At 41.9% G+C, this 27783-nt stretch overlaps 3 protein-coding genes across 8 annotated transcripts in view; all 3 read right to left on the bottom strand.

The window, feature by feature from the left end:
* The window catches only part of LOC115353343 (mitochondrial intermediate peptidase), a 78623-nt gene extending 69610 nt beyond the window's left edge, over positions 1-9013 (bottom strand). Inside the window, exons 1-4 of the mRNA XM_030042620.2 lie at positions 8757-9013; positions 5921-6094; positions 3853-3941; positions 538-624 (exon numbers count right to left, since the gene is read on the bottom strand). Of these exons, the coding sequence (XP_029898480.1) occupies positions 538-624; positions 3853-3941; positions 5921-6094; positions 8757-8930 (524 nt within the window). The 5' untranslated portion in view covers positions 8931-9013. The remainder of the gene's footprint in view (positions 1-537; positions 625-3852; positions 3942-5920; positions 6095-8756) is intronic.
* Positions 9014-10335: 1322 nt separating this feature from the next.
* On the bottom strand, positions 10336-19293 carry LOC115353497 (complement C1q and tumor necrosis factor-related protein 9A-like). The gene is made up of 4 exons (XM_030043008.2): positions 18908-19293; positions 16340-16531; positions 13531-13593; positions 10336-11816 (listed from the first exon to the last, which is right to left on the bottom strand). The coding sequence occupies exons 2-4, from the start codon at positions 16503-16505 to the stop codon at positions 10993-10995; spliced, it is 1053 nt and encodes a 350-aa protein (XP_029898868.1). The 5' UTR covers positions 16506-16531; positions 18908-19293; the 3' UTR covers positions 10336-10992.
* Positions 19294-23073: 3780 nt separating this feature from the next.
* Positions 23074-27783, bottom strand: part of SPATA13 (spermatogenesis associated 13) — a 163089-nt gene continuing 158379 nt past the window's right edge. For all 6 annotated transcript variants that reach the window (XM_030043005.2, XM_030043001.2, XM_030043003.2 and 3 more), the window contains one exon: positions 23074-27129. In XM_030043005.2, coding sequence (XP_029898865.1) covers positions 26948-27129 — 182 coding nt within the window. In that variant the 3' untranslated portion in view covers positions 23074-26947. The remainder of the gene's footprint in view (positions 27130-27783) is intronic.

Below are 27783 nucleotides of genomic sequence, written 5' to 3'. Positions count from 1 at the left end.
CTTACTCAAACATTAAGCTTGTCTAACCATGTTAGCAAAGAAATAATTCAAAACTATAACTGAAGCAGCAGCTAATAAAACATTTTACAGCAATCATGAAGTAAGCTTTAAATATACTGATAATCTGATTTTGAAAGATATAAATTTCTATAAACTGAAAACAAGTTATATAGTTTGTTCCCTACTTATGTTGCTAAAAACACCGCTATATATACACCACAGTACAGCACCTCATTTTAATCAAAATGCTGTTACTGAAGAAAATTTTAAGTTATCATTTTTTTGGTTTTGCAGATCTCAGTTATTCAGCTTAAATATATCTTGTGCTCTACAGTCACAGAGACATCCTCCAAGACTACACAACTACAAACTTCCTAACTCCTGTGCAGGTAATTTAGTAGTGACTAATAAATTAGTAACAGAGATGTGGTATATTTTCCCGTTCTATTAATGAATTTAGCAAAACACAAAATACAAGCACAATAAGGAATGCTATATACTGCCTAAAAATCTAAATCTATAAGCATTAATAAATACCTGGTTTCAGGATCTAGGGAACTCATAACAGTTTCATCAGCTAGCAGACGTCTCAAACTCTGACACAGTTCAACATCTGTATTTAACCTGGAAAGATACAGAGTAAAAGAATCACGCATTAGCAACAAACACTAAATATTTCAGTCTCTTGGAATTACTCAGTCAAAGGCAGAGCTTAATATTTACTGAAACAACATCAAAAACCAAGGACTGTATTTTCAAAATGCTTTCTGGTTCACAACCACACTTAAAAACTACAAAATTTGTATACAAACGATGTGCGGACAAACTGGCATGAAAACAGGTCTTGTGCATCCAATAGAAAAATACTTCTGGATGGCATTTTGTGGCAAATACGAGCAAGTCTAAGATTGACAGCTTATTTTTTATGGACAAAGATAATCATGGCGAGAGCATAAAGGTGGGAGAGCTGTTTTCTAATCCTTATTTTGAAAGGACTCCATTAAAGGAAAATCTGTGCTCAAGTTTGCCATCAGATAAATGTGCTGCTGGCTGCCACTGAAGTAGACTAAGGGCTTACTATCCCCAGAACATTTCCAGATGCTCATCACTGTCCCTGTGCCAGACAATACTATGTCCATCACATTTGCTGGCATGTTAACTGCAAGCATGTATGTCAACCTGGATTACTGGGGTGGGGAACGAAACACATGCATATACATCAGCATAGCTGTGGTGGGCAGCAGACCCCAGTCTGACAGTCTTGAGCACTAACTTCTTAAATCAGCTGAGGTGCAGGAAGCCTCTGCAGCCTCATTTGTAAAACAAACTTAATAGTTACCAATACCGAATTCAGAGACAGAAGACATTGCATCATGCCTGTACTTCAGAAAAGGCTCTGTACAAAAGGTGCTAAATAAGTCCAGCACTCTGTCAAAAAGTGGCTAAAAGCAGTTATGTATTGTTAGTACCTCCTGAGTGATACCACTTGCTCATAAAAAGGAACATTCAACAATGGCAAGTTTTGAGCATTTAAAATAGTTTATGAACCTCTCAGGTTAATTTGTGAATACCTTCTTCTTTCTACAAATTTTACATCTGAAGTGGTATTCAGATATTAAAGTCATATTGTTAGAGATGGTGTGCTCAATCTAAGTCTTGAAAAATCCAGTTTCAGGTGAAAGGTTTCCCAAACATGCTGGCAAGACCAAAGCAACAGTTTCTGCTGAATTTAATCTTAGAATTCTCTTTTTAGCCAGTCATGTTAGTCACAAGGCTTAGTAAACAAACTGATGCACTGCTGTCCTTCTCAGAGTACAAAAGGCTTTACTGCCTCTGCAACTTACTGTGGGACACCAGGTCAACCAGTCACTGCCTCCACTGTTATTAGGAATCCTGAGGGAAGTAGCAGACTCTGGGTCACATTCAGAGTACTGCTTGGTAAAGCTGCCACTTAAGAAGGCTACTCCTGAATGCCACAGGAAGGGAAGGTACTGAAAGGACACTGTCTTTGGAGATTAAAGATCACCCCTTTCCACTTTCTCAGCAGCAAGAGCAGAAGAGAAGCAAATCAATTCACTGTAGTCAAGGACCACAGAGTTAATTTTTAGGATTTAGGTTTTAAAAAAAAAAAAAAAGAGAGAGAGAGAGAGAGAATAGGACCCAAAGAAGAGCCAAACTTCAGAAACAGAAGTATTTAAGAATATGTTCTGTGAAATGGGGTTTTAAATAAAGCACAAGCATGCCAGGGTAGACCAGGCATATATCACAGTCCTAGACAGACACATCCTCAAACACTCATTTTTAACGGGAGACTGTCCCTTCCTCTTTCACATATCCCACTCACTGGCTGGAATTCAAGGGGTCAGCAAACCAGAAGAAAAACTGTTGTGAAATTTAACAGCTTAAATCTTAAAACAAATTAGCATTTTGTACATATGCTTTACCACAGCTAGTTAACTGTCACAAGTCCCAGAAAAAGATAGCTTTGAGTCTTTGATGGGTTTCAGTGACATGGAGTCAGCTGATAACTTAAAAACTGTTCAGAACATAAGCCAAAACTAAAACAGAATAAACTTTCATGAGATACTGTAATGAAGCTAAAGCTAAATCCTTAAATATCTGTAACAGCAAGACTCACACTTTGTTCTCACATGCAAATCCTTCCTACATTTTTTTTTTGTTGATTGCTCTTTTCACAGATGCATTGCATTTGAGTGGCAAGGTTTTCGTAGTGGGGTGGCTTCTGTGAGAAGCTGCTAGAAGCTTCCCCTATGTCTGACAGAGCCAATGCCAGCCAGCTCCAAGATGGACCTGCTCCTGGTCAAGGCCGAGCCCATCAGCAACGGTGGTAGCACCTCTGGGAGAACAGATTTAAGAAGGGGAAAAAAAAACCTGAGCAACAGCAGCCAGAGAGAGGAGTGAGAATATGTAAGAGAAACAACCCTGCAGACCCCCAGGTCAGTGCAGAAGAAGGGGGAGGAGATGGTCCAGGCGCCGGAGCAGAGATTCCCCTGCAGCCCGTGGGGAAGACCATGGTGAGGCAGGCTGTCCCCCTGCAAGTCCAGGGAGGTCCACGGGGGAGCAGATCTCCACCTGCAGCCCAGGGAGGACCCCACGCCGGAGCAGGGGGATGCCCAAAGGAGGCTGTGACCCCGCGGGAAGCCCGCGCTGGAGCAGGCTCCTGGCAGGACCTGTGGCCCCGTGGAGAGAGGAGCCCACGCTGGAGCAGGTTTTCTGGCAGGACTTGTGACCCCGTGGGGGACCCACGCTGGAGCAGTCTGTGCCTGAAGGACTGCAGCCTGTGGAGGGGACCCACACTGGAGCAGTTCATGAAGAACTGCAGCCCGTAGGAGGAACCCCACGCTGGAGCAGGGGAAGAGCGAGGAGTCCTCCCCCTGAGGAGGAAGGAGCAGCAGAGACAAGGTGTGATGAACTGACCCCAACCCCCATTCCCCTTCCCCCTGTGCCGCTGCGGGAAGGAGGTAGAGAAAACTGGGAGTGAAGTTGAGCCCAGGAAGAAGGGAGGGGTGGGAGGAAGGTGTTTTAAGATTTGCTGGTTTTTATTTATTTATGTATTATCCTACTCTGATTTGATTGGAAATAAATTAAATTAACTTTTCCCCAAGTCAAGTCTGTTTTGCCTGTGATGGTAATTAATGAGTGATCTCAACCCACGAGCCTTTTGTTATATTTTCTCTCTCCTGTCCAGCTGAGGAGGGGAGTGATGGAGCGGCTTTGGTGGGACCCTGGCATACAGCCAAGGTCAACCCACCACAGTAGATGATCACAGAGTAATTTTTAAAGATGCATATGGAAATAGAAAAAAAAATAAATAAAAAGAAGAAAACATACTTCTCTACCACAGTTCCAATGTTCCTGCAAGCTTCTTCAGCAGCCTCTCTGAATGCAAAGTCAGGATGGGCAATTTTCACAAAATCAGCCTGACACAGTAGAATAAGAAAACAGTGAGGCAAAGACACAAATTAAAAAATCTTGAATTATAAACAAAGCTGCACTCAAGTAGTTCCATTTACATTAACATTTATTTCTACAGTTCCATGCAATCTATTTGCAGAATTTGCTCTTTTTTTTTTTTTCTAAAAGACAAAACTTATTGGAAAACTGTGCTGACAACTATTAAACCAGACAGTGAACGTGTCTTTCCAAAAAATATCTTTAATTCACACACTTCTTAACAACTTTTTTGGTATGGTGTGTATCTTAAGAGTCCTTACAACATGGAGATACTCCAATGTATTTAAATGTTATTACAAAAGATTTTTAAAACTAAAATTCACAGTTAAGAAGAAAGCACACCACCAAAGGTGTGTAGCGGGTTTCTTTTCAAACCCTTTTTACTCTTGTGTTCAGACCATCAAGTTATGCTTTGACATCATTAAACATGTTTCTTCCTACTAGGTAAAGAGAAAATCCAAAAGTTCTTTTGGATTCAGAACAGGGTTTTTATTCGACTTACTGATTTTTAGTAAGTCTCCAAATACTTAAAGGAGTTCAGAAGGCTAGAATGATGCTAAAAGGAGGCTGGGGAGCTAGGTGCTTCCATGATTGCAGACATGAATTCAGGGAGGTTCTGGCATTGAAATGATAAAGAATTGAAGATTAGGAATATATTTAATTAAAGATTAGGAATACATTGAAGACATTCAGCATGACTTTACAGAAAGTACATGAAACAAGGTTGACTTTGTTTAACAGTACGATTGCAGTTTGATTGAAAAGGCAACCTTACAAATGTTACACACTTAAGATTTTTACTTCTTAGAATCCCTGTTTAAAATCCTGTATGATACTGACAGAATAGGTGCTGAATGGCAGATCTCAAAATTCCTGCCAACAGATAACAATCATCAAATTGCTTCTAGACAGAGCTCTGCATCTTTGAACATATAAACCTGAAAGTAGTACATAGGAGGTAATTTTAACTCAGCAAACTGATACAAAACTATGACCACTGAAATCTGATATTAGTGTTTTAATAAGATATTGATTAATTGATTAAGACGAATTAAAATATAAGAAACAAAAGGAGAATTAGTGACTCAACAGAGCATGTAAGTACTTTCAGAACGAAAAAGTGCCTGGCACAAAAGATGTATGGAATCTACAAAAGAGTAAGAAACAAGATTTGAGAACTGAAAACACACAGAGAAATTCAAATGTGAAAACCAAAGTCAAAAAAATCGGTTACATATTTATTAAGAACTGATCTCAGTACGAAGGGTGGGCCTGCTTCCTTCAAAGGAAGAGTGATGCTTTGATAAAAGAGATACTTTGGGCAAACAGTTTCCAGAGAGCAACATGAAGTGCTCAGTTAAACTTAACATTTTGTGATACAGAGTATCAGATCAAGTACTGCAATTCTGTGGATCCCAGAAACTGCAATCTAGGAAATACCTGCATTTTTTTCTTGTGTTAATAAAAGGCGATACTGTTTAGCTTTATCTGGTGCTTTTAATCTGTAAGTTCTTTATGGACCTTCACCTATAAACTTTCATAACTTTAAAACATGTGTACTGCAACCCCAGCTTTAACTTTGAGATAAATACCCTGTTTTCCATAATGTAAGTGACTCTGGAATGCTGTGTATTAATATTACAGCAGAAATACAATTCTGATTTCACTGTTATTTTTCTTGTTGTGGCCTTTATATTATTTTTACATCTGTCTTAAAATTAACTGGACAGTTTGACAGGATTTGTAGTTACCTATCATTCAGTAAAAGCCTTTGTAATTAACTTTAAATCAATTTAGTTTTCTGTCAATGCAAAATTTCGCAGAGCTGATCTGCTATTTATTGCAGAGCAGAAAATCATAAAATGGAACAACATGGTGTAAGCTTATTAAGTCAGTCAGTTTAAAAGAAATTGCTTCAAATAATAATAATAAAAAAGTAACTTACCAAGTCTGCTACTCTGCACAAGCCATCTGAAAGCTGATCAAAGATCATTACAGTCTCTGGCCCAGGTGGTGTTGAACATGCCTTCTGGACTAGCTGTTCCGATTCTTGCAATGCTTTGTCCTGTGCTTCCTGAAATCCTTCTGGACAGCTCAATTCTGGAACACCAAAGAGACCCTGCAGTGCAGAACACAATGAAAACACATCACTATTACCCTCCTCGATTTCTACCCCTTTTGTTTCAGGATGGAATTATCACCACGAAATTTTACCAAAACGACCCTAGCTAGCATATTGTGACACTTCACTAAAACATTCCCACATGAGTGTCTCTGTAGAGAGACTAGTCGCAAAGTCAGTCGAATACACTGGTATTGCACAAAAACATCTTCCTTTCCCAGAGCAAAACCTCACTGAGGTTCTTTTAGCCAGGACTGTTCTTAGAAAACCTTAAGAGTTCAGCATCCTCACAAACTCTCCTCTTCCACCCCATAACCTCCTATACTATCCTTTTCCCAAAGCAATTTTTAATCTTGCTTCCAAAGCATGGGCACCAGACAAATCATAGAAGTCCATTTATGTTCTGAAGTGAGAGAAAGTCATACCTCTGAAGCAAAAGAGACTTATCAAGGAATGCGAGGACTAAGCAGGAGTGACAAACAGTGAAAGAGTTGGCCAGCAGCCCTAGATATCAATGGATTGCAGGCAACAGGACGGTTGTCTCAGGCTCATTAAATGAGCCCAAATACTGGAACCAGATCTCAAAGGAATGATCAGCAACAACTTAAAAATTTTATGGTATGAACAGTTTTATTCCTGAAGTTCTTACCAAGCCTGGCCCTGTCCAACAGGGTAGAGTGAATATACTGACTTGGGCAGTGTAGACACAGACAGCAGTCATGTTCTGCATTTGCGGAAGAGAGTTAAAGAGGTCCTACTGCAGATCAAACAAAATTGCTAACGCTACCTGCTAGAGAATTTCCACGATCAGACCCATCACAGTAAAAAAAATTCATTTAAGATAAAAGAGCATCTCTGCAAGCAATACACTCCCTTTGCCACCGCCCAACTGCAACATGAGCATCTCCTCATCTCCTAACTACAGCGTCTAACAGTACAAGGTACATGATTTCACACAACACCCACCCCTTCCCAAATTTAACCTCAGCATCTAAAAATCACAATCTGGATTTGAAAATCTGCAGGCCAGTCACTTTACAATGCACCTTCTCCAAACTCTTTGTGTTATAGCAATCACAGGTTGCAGGTTTGCATGTAGTTTACAAGTATTTATCCAAATAAAATGAAAAGCTGCAAACCGACAACTTGTCTGTAAAAGTATACATCCTGAAGCAAAAGCATCCCCTAAAGTAAGCATTTGGGACACTCCAAGTTACTTTCTTCTATCTTCATTCTGTTGCTGTTGCTAAAACTACCCCCCCCCCCACCAACCACCCCCCCACAACACCCACCAACCCCCACCCCACACCACCCCCCCCACCACCCCCCCCCCCCCCCCCCCCACACCCACCCCCCCCCCCCCCCCCCCCCCCCCCCCCCCCCACCCCGCCAATGCTCTTACTATAAGCAGGCCACCCTTTGCAGTATCCTGCAATGTCCCAGAGAGCTCCTGGCATTCCTGCTGCCCTGCATCACCGTTCACCCTCCCAAGTGAGTTCTTCCTGCGCATGTAGTCCTCTGTAAACAGGAGGTATCTTCTCTTAGAGATACATTAGCTGTGGAGTTCCTCTTCAATATGACAACAAGTTTGACATAAAAATTTAGAAATTACAAAAAAACGAAGCCTAGTGCAGGTCTCCGAGTTCTTTAACGGCATGGCTGCACAGCTGCAGCATTATTCTTTTTGCTTGGCCTCAGCATTTACACCCCAGCTGTCAAAACCTCTTTGCAAGCCTGAAATACGCATCTCTCTTCCCAAAGAACTTTACATCCTCTCCATGGGCCAAGCGAATCCAGAGCTTATTCCCTAGACCAGGCAAATGCACGATATTTAACTGGATTATTTCCTGAAGTGAGAGTTACACCAGTGTGCCTCCAGAGGCAGGAAGCCAGAAGAAAACTTTCCCAAACAAGTGCTGGATTATAAACAGAGGTCAGGGTTGTCCTCACTGAAAATCCCTTAGTCCCAGAGCTCAACAGCTTCACCAGCCTGGGCACCGTGGCAGGAATAGCTGAGTCAACAGACTAACACGTGAATTTTGCAGGTGTAAGTATTCTGCATGCGCTGTGCCATTCAAAGTACACACCTCACGCGGTCCAGGAACTTGTTTAGATTCCCAGGACTCTCATTAACAAATGTATGTGATTCACCCTAAAAATAAATACATCAAAAAGCCTGAGTGTCACCAACCCAGCAAACAAATGCTTTTTTGCCACAGGCAACTGAATGCCAAGGATGACATCCACGCAAGAGGACGCCAGCAGTCGAACTGATTTTGAAGCACTGCCAAAGTGCATTGGCATGACACTGACAGATTAAAAAAGACACAGCCAGGTAAGAGCTCGGAGTGGAAGGGGTAATGCACATTTAGAGGCATACGGTCTCTACCGAGGCTCTAAGCAAATGTTCCAATAACCAAGGCCGTGATTTCCTAACCCTTGTGTGTCCGGACGACCAAATGTTTTTGTTCATTAGAACCAAAACAAACCCTTACAAAGACGTAACCGCCCAGCCCTCTGGCAACAGCCCGTCTGCCCCGCCACGGCGATTTAAAACTTCTAAACCTAAAGAGGACGCGCCAGAAGGGCGAAGCCCGAGGCTGCCGGCAGCCAAGGCCGCCTCCCGCCCGCAGCAGGCCCTTCCCCTCCCGCCGCTCACCGTCTCCCTGCCCGCCGCGCCGCCCCGCCGCTGCTCCCGCTGCTGCTTCGCGTCGAAGGCGGCGCCCACCGGGCACCAGCTGGTGCTGACGGCCCGGCGGCCCGGCCCCGCCGACCGGCCCCGCAGGGCCCGGCCCAGCGCCGCCGGCAGCGCCCGCCGGCAGCCGGCCAGCATGGCGGAGCGGGCCCCGGCAACGGGCCCAGGCCTTCCCGCCTCGGCCGCGACCTCCGCCGCGTCCGGGCCGAGGGGAGGAGAGGGAGGAAGAGGAGGAGGAGGAGCGGGAGCGGCGGCGGCGGAGACAGCGCGGAGGGAGGCGGAGCTGCCTGCTCTCCCGCCTCCCCTCAGCCCGGCTCCCGCCCGCCCTGCCCCGGCTCTCCGAGGCGGAGGCGACCGCCGCGGGCCGCTGTGGGCCGCCGGGGACTGGGCCTGCGCTGCTGGGAAGGGAAGGGAAAAGGAAGGGAAAAGGAAGGGAAGGGGAAGGGCTCTGCCGCAGGGCTGCGGGGACCTGGCGGGCGGCGGTGAGAGGAGGGGCCTCTGCTGACTGAAATGTCTCCTACGTGTTTTCCACTTAAACCTAAGCCCGTTTTAAAGCGTTTTTTTGGTCTAGAAGCTTCTGTGACACGAACTTCTGGCCTGTGGCTTACCGGGAAAAAAATCGCCTGTTACTGAAAAATTCACATAACCCTTTCCTCTGCCTTAGAGTCCTACTACCCCCCTCACTGTAATTCAGCTGACGTGAGAAGTGCAGCCGTTTTTCCTGAAGAAACCCACCTCACCGTGTTCGTTTTCAGGGCCCGTGATCCGAACTCGGGGTTCGACACCCGTGGGGACGTGTCCACGTTTCCTTGCCCCCCCGGCAGCGTTAGGGGTGATGGGAAGCCAGGCCTTGTGCTGAATTTCGTGTTGCTGACCCGCATCAGTTGGCATCTCTGCTTTATTCTCTTTTAAGGGGAGGGAGTGAGACTTACCAGCATCTTTTGTTATATTTTTGAGTTTTAGGGGAAAAGGGAAAAAAGAGGGGGAAAAAATCTGAGAAAATTCACAGAAATTAAAGTTTTTCATGGGACAGGGAATCTCTCTCGATCAGTGCTCCACTGTGTCTGCTTCAGTGTTGATTAAAGATTATCCTTCATTTGGAAGAATTTGGTTTGCACCAGCTAATTCTGAAGTACAGCAACATTATGCTGTGTTTTTCCACCAGCATTGAATATCTGCCCACATTAGAGAATCCACGTGGCATTTCCTCCTATCACTCCATTTCGCTCTATTTCAGACCTTCAGCTACACAAAGAGCAAAGCAGCATATTTAAAAGCTGTAAAATCTGCCCAGCTGCAACAAAAGAGCAAGGAGCTCCTGTGGAGGTATCAAACTATGCCAATGCCAAGTTTTAAAATTATTTTGAAATGGTGGGTGCAAACTAACCAACTTTCAAGTCCATCTACACGTGCCACCTAGAAAGATATAAACTGGCTTGGAAGTAACTGCTGCTTAATGTTTATACAAGATGGCAGGGACCCACATGTCATAATTCCAGAACTTGAAATTTTATCTTTTATTTCACCCCACTTTCTTTTAAAACAATTGTCCTTCAGAACTGGTGTATGCACCCCTGTATAGCTACAGTAAGTCACCAAACCAGTAATGTGTCAAGGCCAGCACTATAGATTCTTAAAAGTTGTCCTCTCTTGTGCAGAAGCCATTCCTGAAACCAACTGTCCTGCAACTGCAGCCGTGAAAACTGTTTATGCGTATTAGGAATTTTTTTCATTTTGAGTTTTAAAAAACAAAGCTGACAACAGTAGATTAGGACAGCTTAATAAATATATACCCAGTACCTTGCGACTGGGACAAGGCAGCATTCAATTCAAACTCTTCTGAGTATGGCTCTGAAACCTTGAGCTCTGTTTTAGCAGCTGGTAATGAAAACTTCAGCGCAGTAAGTTGTGCAATGAGCAGTTGTGTGCATAATGAGGCCTGGTTTCCTACAGATACATACAAGTAGTGTGATCCTACACCTTCCCACTGTGATGACTTCAGTAAAAAAAAAAAAAAAAAAATTACTCAACTTTTAGGGAGATGCCTAGCTGGTCCCAACCTGCCCTGCAGTCCTACATCTCCCTTTCAGCCCTCGGCGTACCTCCCTGGATGATTTCTGTTTTCTATTGAATCCAGTAGAAATTGCCCAGCAGATAACCACTTTATTAGAGAGGGCTGAAGGACACGGACATACAGCATTCATGGATAACGTGGAGTTAACGTGTCGGGCGATGGCAGCGGCTCCAGCGGGTCAGAGGTGCTGAACAGGAGGAACCCAGAGAAGGTCGTATCATCATCCGCATCTGCAAACAGCCCGTTGAAGGTCTCTCCTTGGTGAGCCTGCAGCCACACCTCATCTCCTCCCTGTAGCTCAAGGATGGCGGCTCCCGAGGCCTGGTCCTCTCCACTCTGGTATCTGTCCACCGTGTGCAGCATCTTGATGCCATTTTTAACTAGAGCTACTCGGACGTTCCTTGAGTAGACAGTGATGTGGTAGGTGAAGTAGTAAACACCAGGGTATTTGCAGGTGAATTTGCCAGTAACTGAGTTGTAGTCATTTAGACTATTATACAGCACCTTGTCAAACTTGATTGGGCGATTCGGGGGGGGAAATTTGGTGGCGATTGTAAGGCCGACACTGAAAGCACTCTTTGGCAGGACTGCTGGGGCACCTACGTTCCCCTTATCTCCTCTGTCTCCTTTCAAGCCTCTTTCCCCCTGAACTCCTGGATTACCCTGTGGCCCCAGATCTCCAGTATTACCTTTAGGACCTGGATTACCTGTCAGGCCAATTGGCCCTGGGAAACCAACTCTTCCAGGATGGCCAATTTCACCCTTTGTCCCTTTTGGACCTATGGGCCCAATGTCTCCTTTTAACCCCTTGTGTCCTTGCAGTCCCAGCTCTCCCTTCTGACCTTTGTAACCCACTGACCCTATAATTCCTTTTGGTCCCAGTTTCCCAGGTCGTCCTCTTTCTCCTTTATCTCCTTTGTTCCCCTTCTCTTCAACAGTCCCATTGGCCCCTAAATGAAAAAAAAAAGGAAAAAAAAAAAAAAAGGACACTTTGTGATCTTCCACTGGATTAGTGGGGCACAAGATGAGTTTCAGCACAAAGACATGTATGTGTAGGTGTGTGTCACCACTATACACACTGTGCTCACTTTACATACAAATTCTCATACATTTAAGTGCAGGATAAGCATAACATCTGAAGAAGCTGCTATTGTGTTAGAAAACAGGTGCTCTGGCTGAGAGCAGCAAGAATAAACTCAAAGAAAGGAAAGTGTGATTTGTCTACAGGCTGATGGTAGCACTGACAGCTCACATCATCTCAAGCACAAGCAGCATCTCTCCAAACACTCGTTTTCAGCCTTTGATGTACAAAATGGGGGGGATGGTTCACAATTTAATCAGAGGAAGGTTCTATTTGGACAACACCCAGAACTTGCTTTCCATGTGTGTCTATAATTTCTGTGTGATGGAACTTTGCTTTGGTTACCTAGATTGCTACTGCAGTGCAGCTAAAGGCTTTTTGTCCTTGTTATTTGCTACGACATGCTCCATTTATCCTTCATCCGCTCTTGGACTGAAGCTCAAAGCCTTTGAAAATTCTCTGATTGCTGCACAAGGGTTTGAAGGTGAAGTTCTCATTAATTGAAGGGCATGTTAGCAGTTGATAGAAGATACCATAATGATCATATACTCTATCAATCAGGAAAAGAAGCTGATAATTTCTGCATAAGAGCCTCTGGCTTCTGATGTTAGGAATGATGCTGTACTTACGGTTTACTATTCTCAATTTACAACTGAGAGTATTTAACAGCAGCAATGAACTGAAAACAAGTGAGATTGTATGGTGAGCCTCTGCGAAAAGCAGCATGGGTCCATCAGGACAAGAACACAGGTAAAGAAGGTAGCTTTGGTAATTTTAAACAACACTTGTGGCTTCATGTCTCATGCTCATTCCAGGACTGGGGTCATTTTCTAATAGACTGGAGAAAAGTCTGAGGGGTGTAGAGCAGCTTGTAAATACTCCCATGCAGTGCATATACTGTATGTTATTTCTCAGGGTCAACTTCAGGATTTTGGAGAACCTGGACACTGTCTTTGGCAGGCTTCCATGCTTTTGGATATATACATTGTCTGTGTACAGCTGGTCTGAGGATGAAAAAGTCCCGCATCTCAGAGTTTCTGAATTTGTGCAGAATGATGTGATGCCACTTGCACAATGGCTGACTCCGTGCTTTTATGCCCAAGTCACTCTGCACATGTACATCCATCTGACACAGGAGACATGCTGTGTATGGATAGGTTGGTTAAACAGGTGAAGTATACAGGACCTACTGTATTTTTAGGTGTATAATTTGTGTCTGCTACAGTTTCTTTTAAAAGTCCCTTTCCCTGAAGTTGCATACATAGCTACAGGAGCCTCACTTTCCTGAGGTAGCTGCAGATGCGGTGTCTTCCTCAGCAGCTGGCAAAAGGATCAGGGAAAGGTAGGTTAACAGGCTGAGTGAAGAGGTTGTAGGGCATCAGAGGCAGTGGGATAATTGGAGGTGGCAAATTTCTCTTGTATTGTCAACATATATGTGCAGCCTCTACTACTTCTGGAAAAAGGTTTTTTAACCTTTATGGTACTTCTGCTACAGCTAGAATGTATGGCATGTCCAGTGCTCACAAACACAAGGACATGACAGTTGATAGACAAAGAATAAATTGAAACACTTCTTCTCTGACCTCGTTCGCCTTTCTCTCCATTTGCACCATCTTTTCCTGGACTGCCAGGAAGTCCTGCTTCACCTAGTACAGAAGAGACAAACAGACTTTCATTAAACAATTAAATTACCAGAAAACTTGGGATGTAATCCTTCTCTAATCCTTCCTCTTCAACCCTGGCTAAACAGGGATGTGAAGAGTTATCTTATTCCTGACTTTTAGTGGGTGCCACTCCTGGTACTTTTATCTTACAGAGAGATTGACAGAGAGCACAGAAACTCAGCCTGAGGACAGTGGTTTTTTGAGACAGAGGGAATCCTTGGCATAAAGAGGTGGGTTATTGAGATATGTAGAAGAGCTACAAGCTGGTCAGGACCACCAATGTGAAAACCTCATGTCCTTTTGTTGCCTCCATCCATGGAAGATACCAGCAGGAAAATGAATGAGGAAGCCATATTCAGCAAGAAGATTTGCAGGGGCAGGAAGCCTAGTAGCGAAACAATGGTAAACTCTCCTCTAAAGAAGAGACATCTGCAGGGGTTTGGCCGATGGTAATGAAACGTTACAGCGGAATAATATTGCCTGTAGATCTGAGGAAGTCATTCACACTCTTGATCCCTGTATCTAGCATGACACGAACTTTCCACTGCTCTAAAGAGAGCAATTATAGAAGTAATTTTTATAGTAACATCACAGGTGACCAAGAGGTGTGTGATCAAATACCTGGATTTACATCCAGAACACAACAGAAGAAAAAAGAGTTGGCAGTTTGGATGTAACCATATTCCAAGAGTAGCTCTCTGGCCATACAGACAGGAGAACAGTTCTTTAGCAGTTTTCTGCACAATGGGCACAGTCCAGCATCTGCTGAAATTTCATTGACTGGGTAAGGAACAAAACTAAGTCTTATGTATTTAACTGCAAAGTTGTATGTACGTACAATATAAACATACCATCTAAGTAATAGTACAGACATCCCAATTTGTTCAAACAACAAATAATCAGTATAGTCATCGTAATAGCTTAATTTAGGAAAAAAAGTTGGGGACTTTATCATAAACCAGTGATATCATGTGATAATTCACTGGAGTAAAGTGAGGGCCTTTATAAGATAAATGAAAATAAGTAAGCTCTAGATTTTCCATTTTTCAGAGTTGCCTGGACCCCTGCATATAGAAAAAGAAGGCAGTTAATTGTATGTGCCTATTAAGAAGCTAATGAAGTTTTTTTGTTTGTTTCTAGATTTTAAAAGGTTTTGGTTTTAGCGAGGCTAGGGCACTGAAAGCCGGAGCACTTAAGCGGTTGCTTGACAGACAACTCTAAATCATTTTATAAACAAAATAACTCTTTAGCAATCACTGAGGTAAATATGTAAGTGGGTAGACTTGCCTTTCAGTGGTCCAGGGCAGGCCATAAGCAGTGAATAACTCTTCATTGCCCAAATTTTAAGTGCTGGTTATTTTTCAGCTGATCTAGTTTACCATATAGCCACACAAACAGTTGTGGGGCATGAGAGAGAAGAGTCAAGTGGGAGGAAGAGGATCTGGTAGAGGATCCTGCCTATGCTAGCATAGCCGTCAAAGAACCACACATCAAACTGCACCTTCAACACTGATTCTGCAGCGTGCGCTGTCTGCGGAGGCATATACTTTTCTGGTGGAACACGTGATTCATTAGCTTAGCAACCTAGTCTGTTAAAGGCAGACATTTCCACTGGCTTGAAAGACATAGTAAAACACTTTAGCACATGTTAAGTTAATTTCTTTTAGACTGTTGACCTCAGTATGGTTTATGTACTAGATTATATACTCCACTGAAAAGAGCTGTGATTCACAATCCTTAGATCAGCACTCAGTAGAAGGGTTTATCTGATAAGTACAAGTTTGATCCGGATTGATTTGTGCGGCTGAGTTAGCCAGGCCCACAATAACAGTGTTTGTGACAGGTTTATGTATTAAGCCATAATGCCACCTGCATGATGCCACACAATAGCTGACCTAACATAAAGCCTGTTGGGGAAAAGTTCCCCCCAGAATTTTGTGAACAAATTTGAAGCAGCAGATTTGCACTTGTCCCGTGCTTTGCATTCTGGGGTTGTGACACTTCAGATGAAGTGTTCTATGTCCACATGCCCACAGATTTATGCAACCCTGGCCTTGATATTCCAGCATGGATGCAAGGGCCATCGTTATCCTGAGGCTTAAAGTACTATGGGAATTACCAGCTTTAGGATGCTGAGAAGATTACCTCTGTCTTCAGTATCACACACAAATCTCAATCATAGCCTGTTAGAGCAGACATGAATCCTACACTGTTTTTCAATAGTCTGCATTCCTGAACTTCCCTCTAGTGGCCCTTGAGTTACAGCACGGAGGCACACTCAGAAGCAAGTCCTACAAATGTAAAATTTAGATAAGAAAGAGAAATCTTACTACTGCAGACTTCTTATTACACTGAACAAGTTGGTTTTTTTTTTTACTGGGCTTGAAGCTCTTTACAGAAATATAGTTGCTATCTTAGAGATGTAGGAATAGGTTTACAGGCTTTAAAATTTTCAAATAGACATGAAAATATTCCCAAAATAGAAGGTAAAGTCTTTCTTCTTTTGTTTTTATCCCATGGACCTGACCCCTCCATAGTATTAGCTATCTTGCTTTCATTATTAGGTCTTTCTTTATATTTCCTTCTTCAAACAAGTAAATGACAAGTGTCTGAAAAGTTTTCTGAAGGCTAGGCAGATAATCCCATTAATGCCAAGTTACTACAGACAACTTTGGGAACTAATGGCATTGCATTTGATACATTAAATCATTTATTCTGAACATAGTACCTGTATCTCCCTTGTCGCCTTTTGAACCGTCACGTCCATCACGACCAGGTATGCCATTGTGCCCAGGATTGCCAGGGATGCCAGGATACCCTTGGGTACAGATGTCCTGGTTTTGTGGTTTTGCTGTGCTGACTACAATAGCCAGCAGTATAATCCAGCTTTTCATTCTTTAGATAGGTTATATGATTTTGGCTGAAAGATTTAAGAAAGCAAAAGTACATCTGCCTAAGTCTACCTTAGAAGGGGATGCAGGGTGGGGGAGGGAGGAAAAAAAGGAAATGGGTTTTCACCACATCTATTGTTTTGTTTTGTTTTATTTATAGGTCTCTATACAGCATTAAGCACAGTCCTGGAGACTTCTGAGTGCCATTTCAAATAATAATTTAATGGGAATATCAGCCATAGTGTCATTATACATTTGAAACATTAACTCAGCTTTACACAATTTAAAATATTCCTTAATTCCCTATGATTTGGAGCATCAGGTTCTGTTTCATATTTTCTTATGCAATATGACTTGTGGAAATAAATGACTTTGCAAAGGGAAATTTTGATGCAAGTAGATGGTGAGCAGCTGAAAGTCACAAAAGCTCTGGGGAGGTTTACAGCTACCTTTGATGTCCTCAGGATCTAGACAGCAAACAAGAAAACAACAGCTCAGTGCATCTCATAGAGTTTCACACTGTTCAGTTTAAACCATGAGTGCATTGACAAAGCCCAGATTTCATGGATTTGGCTGAACTTAACCCAAATTTCAAGACTGTAATAAAAAGGCAACTTGGGCAAAAGTGATAATCTTTTTTTTTCTCCCCCCCCCCCCCCCCCCCCCCCCCCCCCCAGCAATTACAGCAAGGAACATAGAGTTGCAGTAGCTATATGCTGAAGAAATTCTAGTGACTTGTCTTATTCCGACCAAAACTCTGAAACCCCAATGTCTGGCAAGTCTACAAGGAAGTGTGCTAATAAAAATGTTGTTGCTGTCCTAAGCCCAAATCGACAGTTAAAATTTAAGGTCTTGGGGGTGATTCAGGTAGGACCAGTGATCCTGCATTCATACACAAGGATTCATACAATGTCCTGTTTCTCCAACGTTTTATCAGTGTTGGTCATTAATAACCCAGTATCTATCTAACAGCTTCTTAAGGGAAAAATAATATAATTGAGCTAGTCAAACAGCTCATAACCGAGAAGCAGCAGGGGTCTTAATGCCCACTTCTCCACCCACATTTCTCCCTGCACCTACTCATGACTGCACAGTTGTGCCTCTCATCTCCCAGGAGCTGGCTGTGATGCCACAGGAGGTGAGCTACAGCAATTCAACCCCCTAATTCAGCACAAGGCAATCATCTTTTACTCTTTTTTGTTTTTCATTGGAGTTAGTCATCTACTGAGTTAATAAGTTGAATGACCTCAGAGGGGGTCAAAGCTGGAGCAGAGTGAGATGAGGGCAAAGATGCGAGGGATCAAGTAAGAGTTTTTTTGGCAAAAACAAGTCTTTAGTCTGGTTCTCCCCCTTCATGTAACAACGCTACTTAAAGTCCAGCTTATATTTATCCTTTCATTAGAGTGTCCCTCCTATATAATGTCTTTTAATATAGGCCCGCCAAAATACATTAATACTTAATTCTGGGCACTACCTGGTTTAAGTGAGTGTAAGAACAATTAGTGGGAAGAGATTAGACTGAGGAACAAAAATCAAATAGCAACAAAATTAATGCCCATTTTATTTGGAATTAATATTCATAAATTAATGCACAGAAGCTTGGGCTATATAGGTTAAGTACTTATACAGGTAAAAGCAATAGAATAAGTAAATTTTACATAATTGGCTTTTGAATTGGTCATTTTATTAATGAGAACTTAATATTAAGATCAGTATTCCTTTTGAAATATTAATTCGCATTGACTAAAAAAATGATGTATTCTGTTTAATCTCTTCACCACCATTTCTCAGTCTTATGAAACAATGCACACAAAAACCATGCATAGAGAGACTAGTATGTTCTCAATAAGAATAATTACACCCTGTTAGCAGTATTCGATCTGAATATTCTTTTAACTTAATTTGTAGAGGAAGACCTTAATTTTGGGACACGTTCCTTAATGTTTTTGTTCTGTCTTCAGAAAAGTTCCCCATTTTGCAACAATTATTGGGAATGTGATTTAGGATGCCTTTGCCAATAGTCTCCAGAGATGTTTCAACACACACCAGCAAAATCCTACTTTGTCTGCTGCTCCTGGTTGGCACTAAAGAAAGTTGAAAATAAATTAAACATTTGCTACTTCTGAGCTATATAAACATCTGCTGCCTTAGTCAAAGGACTCTAGAGGAATGCAGAAGGAAGAAGTGCTCTGTATGATGCTGTTAGGATATGATGCACCCCACGGAGAAGTCTGACAGTCCTTGTCCACTGACAGAAAACCCCATTCCCAGTTGTCTAAGGGAGTATTTCTCGCCTAAGGAAGAGAGAGTTTGGTCCCCATACATGCACTCCTCTCCACAAGCTGACAACATCAATATTGTCATCATCATCACCACCATCACATATATAGGATCTTTGGTCTTACCTCATTCACTGTGTACTTGCAGTGTTCTTGGGCATCCTTAACCAGAGTATAAAAGCTTCCTGTAAAGGAATGCACACTCCAAATATGTGCCTTGAGGACAAGCACTTGTTTGGTCACTAAATTCTCAAAGGTCAGTGATTTAATTTTGAGAGCTGTTCAATAATTAAAACAGAGGTTTAAACTGGAATCTTCCTATTTATTCCAATATTAAGCTGAAGCACTTTGTACTTTGGCTTTTACCACTGTTACGTGAAATAAAATTGTTAAAATGGATTAATAAGGCTTTGATTTGCATGTTCCATTATACAAATACATTACACAAATGTTAGCGTTTGACAGCTTGGTTTGTTTGTAGGATGGAAGGCATGTCTGATACCATTATTGTGCTGCAAAAACATGTAATAAAGTTAGTTTCTGTATCAAGCAATTTACAATGGAATTAGCGACAAAAGATTATAGAAATTAAAAATAACAATGTTGTGAAAGTGGCATTACAAATATTAGGTGATTATGGAAAAGAAGTAAGAAGGTGCAATTAAAGTAAATAAATTGAATGCCAAAGAGAGCTTTTCATGTGTAATTAGCAGGCTCCCCATGTAGCCATTCAAGCATCAATCAAAGCTATTGTGCATATTATTGGCAACTAAATTTGAAGAAACCATAATGATACTTAAATGTGTCTTCTTGAAACTACTGAAACTGCTGCTATCTAAGGACTAGTGGAAATAAAGCAACTAAGCGTATCGTCAGCTCCTTAAATGCTGATCGTGAACAGTGAAGGATAAAACCAATAGTAACAGGAGTTAATGTGTTATAGGAACTGGCCTTAATTCACCCCTCTTGGTGCAAGTGACTGAAAACACTGTGTCTGAGGGGGTTCCCACCCTGCAAAGATATGACATGTGCAGCCTGCGTATCAAATAACGTATCCTCAGCACACATGAGCAATGAATAGTTTTCACTAAGGTCTTCACCACCCCCCTGTGGTATTAAGAAAATATTGCAAGCCTTAGATGCCTCGGTTTGTATCTATCTGGGACATTGTATCTGCCGTGCTCTGAGAAAAAGGAAGGACAATGTGCAGCAATTAGCTGCTCTACTTGAATGAACTTCTGTAGCCAAATTAGCTTCGCTGCTGTGCTAATTAAGAAGAAATGAGAGCCATGACAAACAATCCTTTCCTCTGTACCCGTTAGGCACCATCTGAAATTTTCCAAGGTTGCTTAGCCTCGGCCTCCTCTCACGCTTCCAAAGTTTGAGTTATTAAAAAGTAGCCCACCCTGCCAGCTTAGTGCCGTGCCCTCAGTGATCTGTCCTGCCATGCAGAAAACCTGGATTTATTGACGAACCTTCCTGGCTGCAGGGTGCTGGGAGAGCCGGTGGCTCCGGGGGGGACAGCAGCAGGGGCAGCGGGGGGTCCTGAGGACATGGCACCGGCAGCAGCAGGGCCTCCCGGGGCAGCGGGACCCTCACACTCACCCGAAAGAGGCTGTGAATTTTACATCACTCACAGTCTGTCTATCCCAATGCTCAGGTGAGAATGACATAATTCATTAGTTACATCTATCTTGATGGACTCTGCAGTTAATCCGGTTTGATGTTTTTTTAGCAAAGAACCAAGAGAACCGCTGTAGGAATGGCCTTAAAGACAAACATGACCATCAGCTGCTTTCTAACGTGCCTCGTCTCATCACAGAATAATGCCTTGCAAATAATTATGCAGTAGCAAAAGCTTGTTCTTAAAAAACATTGCATCTGAACCGCAGGAGATGCGGGGGGGGTAGATTGATTGCTGTGCTAATTGTTTTTGTTAGGAGCCAAATATGGCGGTAATGACCATGAGATGGATGGTTAATAAAGGAAGATATACCCAACCTTAATAGCAGAGGACCTTCTAGATGCTTTTTCAGTCCTTCATGAGTCGCTATCTCCAAAGTCTGGGGTATGCTTACAGGTGGGGGCCAAGATTTAACTGCGCCTAGGGAATCTGCCTACTGACAGCTCACTTTGGTATATATATATTCTGCCTTCTTATTTCCTATGTGCCAGAAACAAAGGAATTTGGCATGTGTCTGCTTCTGCCAGCAAGTCCCTCAGGAGCACCTGGAGCTCCTCCTTCCTCCGAAGCAGTTTCAGCTTTCCAAAAATCACTAGGAGAAACAATGGATAAATCCCACATCATCTTGTATTTCTCTTCTGAGTGGAACTCAGCCCCTGAAGGACAGTGGTACTCCTTGCTCTGCTAACCTCTGCCCTCTCAGATTTACCCTTCTGAACTTTGCTGACACCAGACTCCAGGGACGCAGACACCTTCCAACCTTCCCTTGTCTGCGGTGTGGTTTGTCCGTCATTGCTGGTGGCCCATTCTAAATGCTCAAAACATTAAAATGACTTGGGTACAACCTTGCCCATGTGTCACCCCCCCGCCAAGATGCACAACAGAAATGTAAGGTGTAACATAAACAGAGGGAGGGTGTGATGGGTGTGGATCACTTGTCTGGTGCAACCTGCTGTAGGTGCCAGCAGAGACGTTATCTGGAGATGCCATATGGAGTCTATGAAGGGGGTGTGAGTGTGGGTGTGTATATATGTGTATAAACACACACACACATCTGTTTTTTGAAACCAGAGCCTAAATACCTAATGGTGGTGGTACGTGAGTTCTCAGCCCTAGGTACTCACCTGGACCACCAGAAGTCAGTTCTGACTGCAGTGAACTAAACCTAACACAGAACTAAGCTAAAAAAACCCATGTTGTGCTGACAATTTATACAGTTTTGACATATTCTCACAATTACATTTTCTCTAGCTAGTTGGAATAACTGAATTTTGAAAAATATACAGAAACACACTAAATATTTGTGTGCTTTCCTTACAGGCTACATGATGTGCAGTTTTCCATTGCTGACTTTTTCATTTCTCCTTTGGTACTGTTAACTTAAAAAGGCCCGAATCCTTGTCTACGTTACCAAGCACAGATCATGTAGCCTGAAAAAAAAAAAACCAAACCAAAAAACCCAAGACAAGCAGTGCCATTTCTGCGCAACCTAAAAGCTCTACCTGATAGATCATCTCTCAAAGAACTTACAAGCTGACAATATAGAATGATCTACAGGATTTCGCCTGACTGCCAAAGCATGAAATAAAATGCACAAATGAGCTCACCACGGCCAGATGAATTGCAGGCTTCTTAGAAAACCTATTTATCACAACGTCCTACTCCAGTGTTTGCTCAAGGTATGTTTTTTGGTCATCTGATCTACCTCACTAAGTGCTCAGACTCTGCCTTTCACTTTGATATTGGAGCACTCCGCACACATCCTGCTGCAGCAGCAGCACTTGGGAGGCCTGGGAAACGCTCAGCCTTGAGGTGAACGAAGAAATAGAGATAAGAGCTTGCACGTTGGAAGGAGGGGGAAAGAATTGGCAAACCCAGCTATTCTCAGCATTTGAACTCACCAAAGCATTTTTGATGAAAAGATTTCAGCAAAGTATGTTATTTTGTTAAAGATAATGTGTCTCAGCGAAACATAATTTTTGACGCAGCCTTGAGCAGGAAGGACACACGCATGCCTTTCAGATGTGGTCCCTTGCTCAGTCAGAATAACGAGAAACGAAAAACTTTCCTGAATCAGAGCAGTAAGCTGAATCTCTAGCAGCATTGCCCATTGCTCTAACAAGCAGGCAGGTAAGCCTGTTCACAGTTACAGAACACGCCTTTTGGGTGAACCCTTTCAAAAGGTTTTGCTTTTGTTCCAAAGAAAATAAAATTTAATCCTTACCTAAACTACAGTACTTAAGTCGCCATCCTCTGTCAGCCAGAGCTTTATTAATACAGAAGCTGCATTTGCATTTACTTCCAAGGGGTACTGTGGGAGCTGCCTGCCAGGACAAGTTAAAGCACAGTGATCGCAAATGCATGGGACAGTAACATGGCTGGGACAGTAACAAGGATGGGTTTTGCCTGAACGATGAAGACTTCAATCCCAGAATCAGGTTTAGTAGTTGTTAAAACAAACTTGTGCTGGGAAGTACTGTAGCTGTTACTGGAAAACCAAGAGAGGAGGGTGTGACATTTTTTGCTTTAAAATAATAAATATGACAGTTGATACATTTTTGCATCACAGAAGATATTTTGTAGGCAATTTAAAAAATCCACAACAATCTTAAAACTGCACAATAAAGTTTTATAAGACACAGCTGAGGAACTTCAGCTTTGTACATTATTTAATTCAAACATGTACAATAAGAGAAAAATAATGGGAATGTAAGTTTGTACTTATTTCCAGAAAATAGATTCATTTGACAAACAATGTTCCAAGAGTAAATAAACCTTGTAATGCAATTACTTCAGAACAAATGCACATCAAGCTACTGCAGTCCTCTAAATTGTACTTCAGCCGTCAACAGCCAATTCATCTGCTCTGTAGCCAGGACACTTCATTTACAACATGTGTAACAGCACACAGATGGTAAGATGCACAAAGCAATGTACGTAAGATAAAATGTTACAAAACACTTGTCAAAATAAAATATATATGCAAGTCATCCCTAGTATTTACAACAAATAGTTTTAAATTAGAGCGCATTCAGAAGGCATCTCCTACATACAAATGCCACACATAGAGAAAAAAAGCAGAAAGGCAGTCAAAGAAAGGTACTGTGTTAGTTATGGCTAAAGACCTTTGGCTCCAAAACTCTGTTATAATTATTTTCAAAAGACAACTAAAAAGTGGAACATTTGAGTACTCTGTCTTTGAACTCCGTTATTACACTGACCACTAAAACTCAATGTGAAATTTAGCATGGCAAGAGCCACTTGTAAAACAATCTTATTATTTTATACATCAAATGCTCTGAGTTAGATGCAATTATGGTTTGGCATTTTCCTAACTCAGTGGGAACACATTTGAGGACAACTATATTTTACTGCATCTCATGCATAAAGTCTGAGGTTATCCGCTCAGCAGGCCATCAGGAAGGCTCTGGCTGTGCTTTATCTAAACGAGGCACAAATGTGCTTAGTAGTTGCCCTAGAACTTGCATGCCCTAGAAACATGCAAAAGTGAGAGGAAAAGAACAGATGTTGCCGTCACACCTTTCTGATCATATATAAGTTTTGTTACCAGAAGGAGGATCAGGGCAAGAGTTGCTAGAATACAAACTTTCACATTTTAGTTGCAACTCTTTTTCCCACAGACTCTAAATCAGGCTGAACCCCAAGTAAGTATTTGTCTTAATTGTTGGATAATGTAATTGTTTGTTTCCATTTAACTATAATTTGTTTAAAAGATTATGGTGTAGACCAAATTTGGCCTGTCTTGTTATATTTTATCTTAATCTGTTGCAAGGTCAGATTGCAAAGAAAGACACAGAGAATATTATAAAACAACCATGTCTATATGTAGGGTACTATATGTAAAACTGTCCTGAGTAATCTGCACCATGAAACATTTGCTTTTTATCTCTCTGAAATTCACTTCTTGAGAAAAAAACTGCTGCATTCAAAACCATATGCAAACATTTCTGTCCATTTTTAGGGCTAAGGCACCAGCACTACTATGTGGGAAAAGCCTTCACGGGCACTGACGTGTCAGGAAGATACATCCCAAAACCTCCTTTTTTTTCCAGCACTCTACAGAACCGAGCCCTGGAAGGAAGTAGGTTTTAGCAAAGACACATATGCAATTAAGTGTGGATCTCATAATGTCTTCAGGTCCAGCTGGGAAAGTTTCTGGGTGAGCACTGCAATCCAACTTCAGACATTTTTTTTGCATCTAGAACAAGTCTTTCAAAATGTGATTATGAAAAAACATCATCTCCACTTCCACAGTACGTGCATCACTTTGGTTTGCAGGCCTGAACGTGGCAAGTACCCACAAAAATGGGTATGTAATAAACACAAAAGGGTTACTCATTTAAGGGGAAGGGCATGCATCCATGCCTGCATTTGGAAGTCTGCTCCTTGTGTTTAAATAGAGCATTTAGAATTATCTTTTTAAAAATCTGAATAGAAATGGCTTGTTTTAAACATCAAAAGAAAAATATAACCCAGCCAGCTTTTTTTCACTAACTTTCCTGTGCATTTTCTTTAAGCTGGATCATTGAAAATGTCAGTGCATATTTCCAGTTCTTAACTGTTTCAGGTCATCTTCCATTGCTATGGGAAAGCACAAGCAATGAAGTTCACTGCACTGAACAATTCAGCTGAGCATCACCAGACTTTGCATTATTGCTGAACTATATACACAAGGCATTTGAAATGTACAGTTGTCAAAAGATGTCATTTAAAATCAAAACCACAAACCTGGGCTTTGCAGAAGTTGCCACAAAGTTATCAAGTCACAAAATCTAGCGACTAGTGGGCATCACAACACTGATGATAAATAAAAATATAGAGGTAACAGTAGTAGGAACAAATACACGTTTAAAATAAGGCTTTTTTACATTGTTGTTAAGATTCCTGGCCTCTAGCCCCTTGTTTGTTCTTCATATATTACATATTCATGACAAAGCTGATTGTGTCCATTGTCAAAGAATATCCTTGGATCTATCCTTATCATCAGATAATGCCCCTAATCAGCAGCATAGGATAAAGTATTGTAAAGACATTCATAGCAAATCAGTTCTGAAACATATGGAGTCTTTCTTTCCTTTCATATTACCAGCAGTCTTTTGTCAACCTCAATGAGAGCTATCAAGCAGAAATGATCAGTGCTGCAAATATCAAGATTCTGTTTCTTCCTGGTGGCTTTTTAAAAGTTATTCTCCCAAATCAACTTAATGTCATAGGCAAATCGTACCAGCGCAAATCACGTATTGCATATGCTGGCCAGAGCTGACCTTAATCGAGTCAAGTTCTTCTCCTTCCCATACAGACTGACGATTCTGAGACAAAAATCCATCTCCGGTCCACTCAATTCCTCTATCCCTTCCAGTAAGGATTTCTTTTTCTTTGTGAAGAAATAATTGGTCAAAACCCATTGTCAATTGCCTGTGTATAAGAAGCATGGATCCAGACCACCTCAATATATTTACATTACCATCCATCCATCTTCTAAGTCAAGCTATATGAATACAAAGTGTGAGAACTATGTAACATAGCCAGCAGTCAGCACGTACTGTCTCAACTCTGCCTTTGTACATTCACATTATCTCCGTTAGAAAATTAAAAAATACTTTTTACACAGAGAAATAAGCATATTGGAAATATAAAGAAGCGTCTCCTAGGTGAAGAAGTGCGCAAAAAGTGATATAAAAGCTCTATACTGAAGAGCATACATGCATGCAGTATATTGCTGTGACTGAAAGTAATCAATCTGAGATGCCCTGGGCTCCTCGTTTCCACTTGTGTGCAATAAATGCACATATCTTTATAGTCCATTTCACACTCTGTTCATGTTTCTATATGACAGAATAAAATTTCCCTGTTCCAATCTGGAATATGGTAAGGCCTTGCGGGATGTTCTCCTGCCATTTGGCAATTTAATAGAAAAAGACAGGAAGGATTAGTGTCCACCAAATTCTGCAAGAGCTGGCTAATCACATGGGATGTCTCCACCTGATTTTAATGGGTGGTCTCTGCTCAGTGCTCCAAAAGGAAGCAGAAAACTCTCCGAAGATTCCTTGCTGATATACCCCTAAGGAAAAATTCCTCCCTATCCTAAATTTGGCCATCGATATAAGGTTAAGAAAAATGAAATGTTACAATGACCTGCATGATTCCATCGCTACTTCAACATAACTAAGAAAAACAGAGATCAAATACAGCTGCTTCAGAGTAACAGCAAGTTGTCTTTGTCAGAAGGGAGACTGCTCTTCATCAGCAATGCTGACACTTGGCAACATTGACTTCAGAGCAGTCAGGAGGACCTTCATTCTTCTTCTAGACAAAGGTTGTATTTCTGGCTCAAGGAGCCTGAGGTTTTCCCTCCAAAACTGGAGATTCACTGAGCTCAAATAAGCTTAGCCGTGTCTCCAAGGTCCTTCTTTGGAGTAAGTCTCCCTCCATGCCGATGTCCTTCCCAGGTCCTTGGCCTCTCACTTTTTAAAGGGGGTGAGTTTGTTGAAGGTATGCCAGAAGAGGGATGGCTTCCGCTTGGGTTCTGCCAGGGCAAAAACCTGCTGCTGCGGGATGCTGGTAGGCACAGTGATGTGGCGCTGATGAATAGGATGCAGGCTTTGGTGTGGAGGAGGCACAGGACACCCATTATAGCTTACACCTGCAAAAGGAACAGTTTAAGAAAGCGTATGAGTCAGCTGGCAGGGCAACCAATACTGGGAAAATTTAAGCACAGGACCATGGGACAAATTCAATGGTCAATAAAGCCAGTATGAATTTTGCCGTGATCTTGAATGGAAGCACTACTGAAGGTTACCTTTTCTGGTATTAGACTTTTAATTGCTGCATTGGTTTGGCTTAAGAGGAGAATAATAACAGTAAAAATAACATTATAGAATTACCAAAAATAAGCAGCAGTTTCACATAGCCTGGCTATATTGTTTGCACAAGTAAATTCTGGTATTTCAAAGGAATGACTTAACACTGTAGATACTTGTATTTCAGTCAACACTCAGAATAAGGCTGGGTAAAATATTGCCATCAACATTTCTTCGATTTGGAAAATATTTTTCCAGGCTAATGTTCTCAGACTTTGACCTTTGTGCATTCTGAACAGAATCTCCTGATCACAATTTTCAGCCACTCCCCTGAAAATCCGGACAGGTTTTATAGGTATCTAGTGATTGATAAAGAGAAAATGCTTTAATAATATGAATCCCAGGGAGCAGAGGACTACCTAACGTCAACTCCTTCACTCCTAAATTCAGACTTAATCTGGTCCCACTTGTTCAATTTATTCTCTCAACACACTAGA

This window comes from Aquila chrysaetos, chromosome 19, assembly GCF_900496995.4.
Source record: "Aquila chrysaetos chrysaetos chromosome 19, bAquChr1.4, whole genome shotgun sequence".
Taxonomy (NCBI): Eukaryota; Metazoa; Chordata; class Aves; order Accipitriformes; family Accipitridae; genus Aquila; species Aquila chrysaetos.
This window is presented reverse-complemented; position numbering and strand designations above follow the sequence as displayed.